This window comes from Camelina sativa, chromosome 9 (assembly GCF_000633955.1).
Source record: "Camelina sativa cultivar DH55 chromosome 9, Cs, whole genome shotgun sequence".
In the NCBI taxonomy this organism is placed as follows: Eukaryota; Viridiplantae; Streptophyta; class Magnoliopsida; order Brassicales; family Brassicaceae; genus Camelina; species Camelina sativa.
The window spans coordinates 15,020,652-15,031,454 of NC_025693.1; the positions used below are offsets into that span (position 1 = coordinate 15,020,652).

Consider the following 10,803-nt stretch of genomic DNA (forward strand, 5'->3'; position numbering starts at 1 on the left):
TCTCAGGACCCTTGACTGGAAAAATAAGTGCATTTTGGTGACATATATGGCCAAATCAATTCTTTTAAACCTTTCCGCAAACCAGGGTGTCACAGTCTTTGAGTTCATATGGATCTATCAACAACGATTTATGTTTTTCTAATCTATTTATCTATGTTTGTTATAACCTTGTGTTTGATTAGCCTATTTTATCTATCCATTAGGTTGATGAGCTTCTAATCGTTATCTCTCATTGGGATTGAATGAATGAATAATGGCAACAATTATGTTTGCAAAAAAAAAAAGGGGTTTATAACCAACCATTGAAAAATTAGAAGAATATTAATTTGACATAATTAAAGAAACAATAGAAAATTATAAGCACTGCAATATATGAATTCCAAATAATTCAAAGATAAAAATATAAATTAAATAAAACAATCTAAAAATACTACAATAAATTTTAAAATACAGTATTAGGAAAAGAAAACACATATATTAATTTTTCTTTTGGGTCAACATATTAATCTTACCTATTCCCAACTGAAAAAGTAAAAAGTATGAGAAAATTTTGGTTTAAAAATAAGAAAAATTTACTTTCCCATTAAAAAACATTTCCCAATTAAACAAAATTGAAAGCAGTGTTTTTGAATAAATTATTTAAATATGAGACGATCTATGTTTATATAGAAGTGAGTATTTACAAAATTTAAAATTAATAATTAACGGTATATTTTCCTTAATCCCTTTTTCAATTTTTTGTAGAATTAATAACTTAACTAAAAATAAGTAAATAATATTATAATTTCGAATTTTATGAAATATATATATATATATATATATATATTATAATTATTTTAAAAAAACTTTGTATTTTTAATAAATTATGTAATTTTGATAATTATCTTTTTACATTATTAATTTTTTTTAAACAAAATATTTTATATTTTTGTTGTAATCAAATTTCTCTTTTTAAATATTAATTTTTACATTTGTCAAAATCTGAGATTGATAACTTGACACATGTCAAAATCTTGTTAATGGCTAACTTTCAAAACCTAACTTTATATAATAAGCTATGAATATATCCATGTTTTAATATATATGGTTCGTCATTCGTGATTGGTTTAAACTTATGCTAAGCAAAAACAATAGTATTAATAAAACGATCTACCAAAATAACGATGGGGTACAGTTGGAGGGCCAAAGTTCCCATCACTCACTATACCAGTAGTTTCCCAGTTTTTGGATATCCAAAGACTGACTATGCATTGTACTGACGCAGAACCCTTGCATCCAAAGGTACTCTACAGATTGCAACTACAAGGTAAAAATATATATTTCATTATATAACAAATAAGTATGTACGTACTGAAGCTTGGTATTTGCAAACATTCTTACCCACACAGTCCTGATTACGTTGTCCCCATTTTACGAAGTTTGAGTCTGCGCAAGACAAAGGAGAAGCAGATTGGTTCAAACTTTAAGCACATACAACTTAAAATAGTACTGAGTTGATACCTGTAAATGAACAGCGACTAGCAACGTTATGGATACAGAATTCAGGGTTCGGTGTAGGGCATTGTTAACATCATGTGCCTTTGGCCCAATGCTTAACCTGACATATGAGAATAGTTACATTAGTAAGACTTGCGGTTGCGGTTGCAATTGCAGAAGCGGATGTTTGTCATTTGAACTTTGATCCAGTGTTTTGAATGACTGGTTTATCGATTAAAATAGATGTGTTGAATTATGACTCGTTGATCAGCAGGTAAGACAACGGCTAAACAAATAATTATTAAAACAATGCAATTTTCTAATTATAAAATTTTATAAAAACACCAAAAACTTTATTAATTAAAAAACATTAAAATCGAACATTATTAATAACAAACACCATAAATGATGTTTAAGAATTATCGTGAATATATATAAGGTTTGATAACATATTTTTTAATCTTTTGATATATATACTCCTTTTTTAAAAAAAAAATCTTCCCTTTTATCATTTACACGTAACCGCAAAGTTTTGCGAGAAAGAGTATTTGAAATTCAGCGATTTCAAACGGTACAAATTGATTTATATGATTGGTACCAAACACAATTTTACCAATTTCAGAAAAAAGAGAGTAATAATCAATTATTCATTCACCATGACTTGAAACATTATTATATTCTTCAGCCACAATACTTCGAGAGGCCATAATAGAGCTACTAACCCTGCAATAAAATAGAACCATTAGAACTGTGAACAATTCGAGTCGATTAGGAATAATCAGTTATATTCCAATCATTGTTCAAATGCTTCAGTAAATGTTTTTAGCATAGATTCAATAAATGTTTCCCGCCAAGGTTTAGAATTTAGAACCCAAGCAAAATGTAAAGCACAAGGAAAGAATTAAGGAGAGAATTTGCTCCGGAAACACAATGATCTAATCCAAAGTGGATCTGGATTTTTGGGAGTATTTCTAGGGAAAACGGCCAAAATATACCCCAACAATTTCTCGTTAGTTTTTTCATACCTCAATTTTGATACCCTGCAAATTACTTGGTTCACTATACAGCATTGACGTGGCATTTTGGCTTGACAAAACGACGTTGTTTTGTCATTTTGGCATGTGTTGAGCTCTGAAACAAAACGACGTCGTCTTTTATTTGGGGACTAAAATCGATTTGGGGGAAATCGATTTTAGGGTTCTTATTATTTCCTTTTGCTCGAAAGAAAAGAGAGATTGAGTGTAGAGATTGGTGATCAAGGAAGAGGGTTTCCAACGAGATGCAGATGCGGTGAAGCTGTGAGAATGGGTACGTCGAGGACTGCCAAAAACCCAGGAAAACTGTTTCACTCCTGTCCAAGAGGATCTGAAAAAGGTATTTTCAATTGACAAAATTTTGTTTCACTTTGCTTGTTTTGAGTTTTGATTTTACTTTGCTTGTTTTAAGTTGCTGCAGAGTAGATGGTATCACACTTTTAAGTGGACTGATGAGTGTATGGTTGAAGAGATAGAAGATATGAAGTTGAAAATTAATAATGTGGAAGAAGACTCTATCACATTACAAAAGAATGTCAATGCTTGTGAATCAGAGGTTGGAACTCTCCAAATGGAAACTCATGTTTGTGAAGCTGTGGTTGAAAAAGAGATAACTGAGTGCAAAATGGAGCTTCGTAGCTTGAAGAATATGATCGGATGTGTTGTGGTGATGATTTTCATTTACATGTTTTTGTTTTGAGTAGTGGAGTATGTAAGTTGTAAGGGGTTGTTGTTGTTGTGTTAATGTAAGAATTAAGAACAAGCTGTGATGATTTCCCCTTGTTGTGTTGTTGTAATGTAATAGAAGAAGTAATTGGAAAAAACTTGTTCACATTGAGAAACTTGTTCAACATCCATTTGAAAAGATCAATAATATCCTAAAAACTTGAAAATTAAAACTTATAGCCGCATCCTCAATGCTTCAAAAACTACCAAATCATCACAGCTCCTCCAAAAACCTCCAAATCATCACAGCTCTTCCAAAAACCTCCAAATCATCACAGCTCCTCCAAAAACCTCCAAATCATCACAGCTCCTCCAAAAACCTCCAAAACACAGTTCCTCCAAAAAACAACTCCTCCTAAATCTTCCAATCCATATACCAAAACAACAAATCCTTCAATAAAACAGTAGTTGAAGTCAGAAACGATTTAACTAAACTCCATCAAAGTAAGCTTTAAGAGAGGAGATAAACCTGATAAACTATTGAGTTGGTTGGATCGGTGCTTGTGACATAGATGGTCCTTGTGACTGAGATGGTCCTTGTGACTGAGATGCTTCTGACTCACATCCATCTTCTCTTGGAGTCTTTTTTTTGGCCTATGCATCTCCAAAACCAAATTCTTACACTTTGTTATATTGTGACCCGCTTCTCCACATCTTCCACAATGCATAATTCTTCTCTTCCTTGAAGCTTTCTTTGTTGGAGATTCATGTCTTGGCTTCTTCCTCTTTGGCTTCGGTTTTCTTTCTTTCATGTTTTCAATTTCTTCAACCAAATGAGCAGGTGGTTTGATTACATCGCCAGAGTTCCTCCAAAACCGCAGACCATTAACTGGTTCTATGTTAGAAGGATAAATAAGTTTCTGCTTTGAATTTGAATACCATTCAGATGAGTAATCCTCATGATTAAGCTTCTTCTCGGCAATGACTCGTAGTGCATGACGACATGGGCGTCCACTCATCTCCCATTTCCGACAAGCACAAGTCCGCATACCCATATGTAGGCTGAAAGATTTTCCACGATCAAGAACTTCACACCTACCTTGTGCGGACCCTGAAACGTATTTGGTGTATTTAAGACTTTCCTGCTCCTCAGCTATGAATGCTGCCGCCCTCTTTGTGAACCTACCTCTGTGGAGACATGCTTTCTTCATCCTCAACTCTATACGCTGCATTGTTCTCCGCCGGATGATCTCCAACATTTCAACCATTGGAAAATACCTTGAGGGATCAATTGCATTGTTGAATGATTCTGACAAGTTGTTGTGCACATCTACACACGATGCTGTGGGTTTGCAGAAGGCAAGACTGCAATTCTGTGGATTCCTCTGCATTATTGCCTTAAACAGCCGCATATCATAAGCTTTAACCCTTTCCAGATTAGCCTCATACTCCGACAGTATGTAACTCTCAGCAACTCTCCAGAACAACCCTTTCATCTCGCTTTGACATGTAATACGATCTCCCTAGGATGGAACTCCGATGAAAGGCTGAAGACAAACGGATAGTGATGAGATTCGATGGTGATGGTGCGTGAATGATAATGTGGGTGGATATGGTGATGATCGAGTGATAAAAACAATGATGAGATGGTGATGATTGTTTCGATGGTTATATGGATGGTAACAAAGTGAAGAGTTTCTGAATCACAAAGTGTATAGAAACCCAGAATTCAAGAACGCATTCAAGGATTCGAATTGAGAGAAGAAGTTTAACAATACTTGTTCATACTACTTCTTCGCTAAAGAACAAGAGGCGTAGCTTTGGGGTTTTATAATTAACCCTAGGGCTCGACACTCCAAACAACAGGAAGTTCAAAATAAAACAACAAGACGTTTAAAGGAAATAAGAAAACAGCAAAATGTCTAGGTGACCTGTAGTAGTACATAAGTCACTTGTACTAGTTCAGAAGTACATTATTCCCCATTGGTAATGACTTCTAGATAATTCAACGTAGTGATCCATTTGCCTCATTAAAAACCAAACTGAGAAAACCCATTGGAACAAAACTCAGTTATGGGAAAAAGAGTACAAACTTCACACCTAAGTTATCTAGTTATCATTACTGGGTGAAGTCTTCAAGGTGGATATGTTGAAGACTTGGATCCTCGGTAGGTTGAATGACCCGTCAACTATGAGTGAGTGAGCTTCCTTGGCCATCTCCTTAGCTCTTGAACGAGTGATCCTTCCCACCATCTCCGGTTTCTCTGCAGCCTCTGGCTCCGTGCTTGCCACGATCATATCAACATGGGAACTGCTTTTTAAGATTCCCATAAATGTGCCTTGCACACATCCTGTGCTCGACCTTAGGCAACTCGCTCTCTACAGCGTTCAACAAACCCTATACAACCAAACNAAGTTATCTAGTTATCATTACCGGGTGAAGTCTTCAAGGTGGATATGTTGAAGACTTGGATCCTCGGTAGGTTGAATGACCCGTCAACTATGAGTGAGTGAGCTTCCTTGGCCATCTCCTTAGCTCTTGAACGAGTGATCCTTCCCACCATCTCCGGTTTCTCTGCAGCCTCTGGCTCCGTGCTTGCCACGATCATATCAACATGGGAACTGCTTTTTAAGATTCCCATAAATGTGCCTTGCACACATCCTGTGCTCGACCTTAGGCAACTCGCTCTCTACAGCGTTCAACAAACCCTATACAACCAAACAAGCAAAAGTTATTTAACAAGTTATTTAACAAACCCTATACAACCATAAGAGAAGAAGTTATTGGTAAAACTCACCTTTTGCCTATCATATATAACCGTGAAACCCTGACCATCCCCAATATTTTCACAGTCTGCCTTAATGTTTCTTATAAACCAAGCCCAATTATCTTCATTCTCTACATCCACAATAGCCCAAGCAAATGGATACATTCCATTGTTTGCATCTCTCCCAACAGCTGCTAGTAATTGTCCTTTAAGAGTGCTTTTAAAAAAGCATCCATCTAGTCCAAAGATAGGACGACACCATGTGGTCCACTGCTTTGCGAGATTTGCGAAACACACATAGAATCTGTGGAAAATTTCTGATCCTTCATCATCCAAATCTGTGTTTAACTCCACAGTTGATCCAGGATTTGACATATTAATTCAAAATGATTAGTCAAATGATCAGTCAAATAATAAGTCGAAAAAACAAATTAGTCAAATTTTTGAAACTTACCGTATCAGCTCTATGCGGTAGTCTTTGAGCCTAAAGAACTGCTCCTCATGCTCCTTCTTGATGATATCTAATGCCTTATTCTTCCCTTTTCTACACTTGTCTCTTGAGACAATCAGATTGTAGTTCTTCATCACTTCATCTTCCATTGTCCTCGGTTTAAAGTAAGGATCAGTCCTAATATCATCCAGAAACATCTTTGCAAGTACTCTTGATTTCAAGATCTTGCAATATCCATTAGGAGTGCAAACGTGTTCATGCTCAAACGATTTCACCTTGTACTTTCCAATACACTCTTCATAGGAGCAGTAGATCCTCCATTCACAAGGGATCTCACTCTCCTTTACACCACACACTGCTTCACACTTTTCTTTTCCCCATCTGCTTAACTTAATATTATTCCCACTTTTCAATGCATAATCTACCAAAGCATCCTTGAACTCATCCAAGCTTTCAAAAACCTGATGCATCTTCAACTGACCACATCCTGGCTTGCATCTCACATGCCTCTCCTCATCACCTTCATCATCAGTGTTAGGAGGAGTATTATGGTAGTCAATCTCTTCATCTTCATCCTCATCAACAAAAGGACCCACATTTCATTCAACTCTCACTTCCTCCTCACACGGATCTGCATCCCTTTCATGTTCTTCCGTTCCTTCAGATACAAACACGTTAACAACTTTAACCCATCGAGCCACATCACACATTTTTCTGTAACTACTAGCACTCAATTCCTTCCGATCCGTACTATCTTCAAAAGGCAAGCAATAGCACAACTGTTTCCCATAGAAAGCCTTACCAAAGGTATTTCCCATCTGTCTATAAAAATTCTCAACCTTACAATCAAATGTCGACATCTCACCACCAATATAAGCTTCGTCCCCATCATTTGATGCCCAATATTCACCATAGTAAACAGTGAATGTTACTTCAATATCACTGACACAACAAACGGCATAAAAAAAACAATTCAATTCGAAGGTCCCGAAAAGTTTGATAGAAATTTAACCCAAAAAACTAAATTGGACACGAAATTGAACCAAAAATCAAATCATTACCTCCTATTGCCTTCTCAATTACCCGAATTTGGACCTTTGACGTCGACCCAACACAAACACCACTCTTAATTCGATGCGAGCAGACCCGAACCCTATGAGCCAAAACACAAACACACAAAACCTTTCACTCTTGAAATCCACAGAACACGAACCCAACAAACTCCAAACTAAAATGATAATTCGATCCCTTCGAGTACAACCCACAAATCTATGTTTTACGAGACTCACTCTCACCCATCACTCTCTCTTTTCTTTCGAGCAAAAGGAAATAATAAGAACCCTAAAATCGATTTCCCCCAAATCAATTTTAATTCCAAAATAAAAGACGACGTCGTTTTGTTTCAGAGCTCAACACACGCCAAAATGACAAAACGACGTCGTTTTGTCAAGCCAAAATGCCACGTCAATGCTGATTAATCAACCGTTAAGCTTTCGCTTAACACCGTTTATGTGGATGTCGAAACTGTCAAATTTGATGGAGTTCAGATAGGAAATTTGAATTAATTTGAGTTGGGGCTGTAATTTGCAGGGTATCAAAGTTGAGGTATGAAAAAGCTAACGAGAAATTGTTGGCCGTTTTCCCGAGTATTTATATTAGTAGAGTATCGGCACAATGCAAGTTTTTTTTAACTATTTTAACTGATAGTAAATTATGATAATTCTTTTAGTATATTAAATCTTTTAATTATATACCATAACTTCATTGAACCTAGAAGACTAATATGCATTGTAACTAACTAATTACTAGATGATAACCCGCACTGTGCAGTGCGGGAAACTATTTACGTAAATTTTGATTTGTTAGTTACAAAATAATAGTATTATCTTTATTTGATTTATTCTACTTATTTTATAATTTATAAATTTAATTTACTTAGTTTCATACTTCGGTTTCGATTATAGTCGGTACAATAAACTTAACGACTTACCATTATTAGGTTTTGGGTATAACTGCTTAAATGTTTTAGAATTGGTAGAATCAAGAAAACCTTTATTTACTCGTGATCCGATTTACAATTTGTAGCGGTATTGAGTCAACGTAAAAAATGAATTAAAGTGCAAGAAAATTATATGAGTGGGAGGTAGAATGGAGTATAACAAAATATTTTTGTTACTAAAACTCATTGATCTCAGTGCAAAATCATAAAATTTCAATATTTATAAGTACCAAATAAGTTAACCCGTAAAAATATATATATATATATATATATATATATATTTTGAATCGTGTGACAGGGCAATATAGTACCTCCCCTACGATAGAGAATTTAGTCGATTTGTTAATCATCTCATTATATTAAATTATATATATCAAATCCTCTGAAATTTTGAATTACTTTGTGAATGAGCGAAATCTTTTAGAAAATAAAATCATCAATTGTAAAAAATTTGCTAAAAAAATTGTAACCCGCACTGTTTAGATAGTGGAGGTTTAATAGTTTTATGTGGATAATTATTTTATTTTTATTTCGAATGATCAAAATTAAAAGAGTATATCTATAATGAGTATATCTTGAATGGAGAATATTTCATTCTAGATAGTTAGCACATGGAAATATATAGATAGTTGTCTGTGCTATACATTTTATAATCTTTTACATTTCATTTACTTAGTTTCATACTCTAATTTCAACCCGTTTTGGCTACACGATATAATGTTCAAATCCGTGAATCATATAAATTTGGTAAAATCCTAAAAAGAAAACAAAACCTGTATTGAAGCGGTCATGTTTAGAAATCTCGATAACTTTTTTTATTTATCTTTTAGTTATATATATTATATTAAATAAAATATAATATTTGTGATTTCTTAGATTTTAATAAAATGTCTCTGCGTCGATGTGCATTGCAAACAAATATTTAATAAATTAGATATAATATTTTATATTTTAAAAATATAAGCAATGTTGTATCTTAGTTTAAAGATATATATGTCATTATTAAATGATTTAGAATGCATATATATAATCTTAGTTTTATAAATAAAATTAAGTTTTATAATTATTCTAAATAGTTTATTATTGTTTCCTAAAATTTCTGAAACAATAAATGAAATCTGTTAAAATAATTTCAAAAATATTGGGCTATAAAAAAATAAAATTGTTTTATAAGATTTATTATTGTTCTAAAATATTATTGAAAATATTTATAATATATTTACGTGAATCAATTAAGATTTTACATAACCAATACTTTTTCTGATTTTATAAGTTTTTTTGAGTTGAAAAATAAAAAGAAAATAATTAATTAACACTAAAAATAACTATATTAATATTTACGTGAAATTTGTTTTCTTTTAATAACTATATTAATAAAAATCTGTTTTTCTGGTTGCAACAAATTAATAATAAGATTTTGTTATTATATTTTATAATTAAATATAGTGGCATTTTGTGTAATATCTTATATGGAGTAGGGTTATTTGTTTAAAGGGTTGCTTAAATTATACTAAATAAAAGTAGGAGCTATAAGCTTATAAGGCTGTCCACCTAGGATTTTAAACATCCAATAGGGATTCGACATGTCACTAATTAACATTTTCTAAATTTCCAAAAATTTCTATAGTAAGAATTATTTTAAACAACCTATCAGGGTTTGACATAAAATTCATTAACATTTTCTAAATTTCCAGAATTTTAAATTTATGGAAATAAAAGAACTATATATAACGTCCCACATCGGCTAGAAGTTTTTTAGACAATGGTTCAGAACCAGTATAAATAAGATTAATATGCTTCCAACAACGAATGAGCAGGAAAGCTTGATTTATCAGGCGTCCAAGTTTAAAAGTTTTATTCGGTTTGATCCAGTTTTTTTATTTGATCAAATTAAAAATTTAAAAAGTTTCAAAAAAATATTATAATATTTAAAAAATTTAAAAGTTTAAATATTATAGATATGGAAACTTTTAAAAGTTCTTAACTTTTTAAAAGATTTTAAATATTATAATTTTTAAAATTTTAATAGTTTAAAATATTATAAATATTGAAACTTTTTAAAAGGTTCAAATATTATATTTCAAAACCTTTTAAAAGGTTTAAATATTATAAATATTGAAATTTCTAAAAGTCTTAGCTTTAGAAAGGTTTCAAAATATTAAAAATTAAATTTTAAAAATTTCTTAGCTTTTAAAAGGTTTTAAGAGAATTATAATTTATAAATTTTAAAAGTTTAAAATATTATAAATATTGAAACTTTTAAAAGTTTCAAATATTAAAAATATTTAAACTTAACAGAATATTTTAAAATATTACAATTACTTATTCTCCATAGAAAATTCAAAATATTATATTTATACTAATAAAAAGTTGAAGCTATAAACTCCTAAATGTGTCCATATAAGATTT

The 10,803-nt window shown here is 32.3% G+C and overlaps 1 protein-coding gene across 1 annotated transcript; it reads right to left on the bottom strand.

Annotated features, from left to right (window-relative positions):
- LOC104715301 lies at window positions 3,662-4,672 on the bottom strand. Its single transcript, XM_010432718.1, has one exon. It carries the CDS (start codon window positions 4,670-4,672, stop codon window positions 3,662-3,664), a length of 1,011 nt encoding a protein of 336 aa, XP_010431020.1.

Coding starts and splice junctions, on each gene's coding strand:
- LOC104715301 (XM_010432718.1), bottom strand. CDS start 4,672: ATGAAAGGGTTGTTCTGGAGAGTTGCTGAGAGTTACATACTGTCGGAG.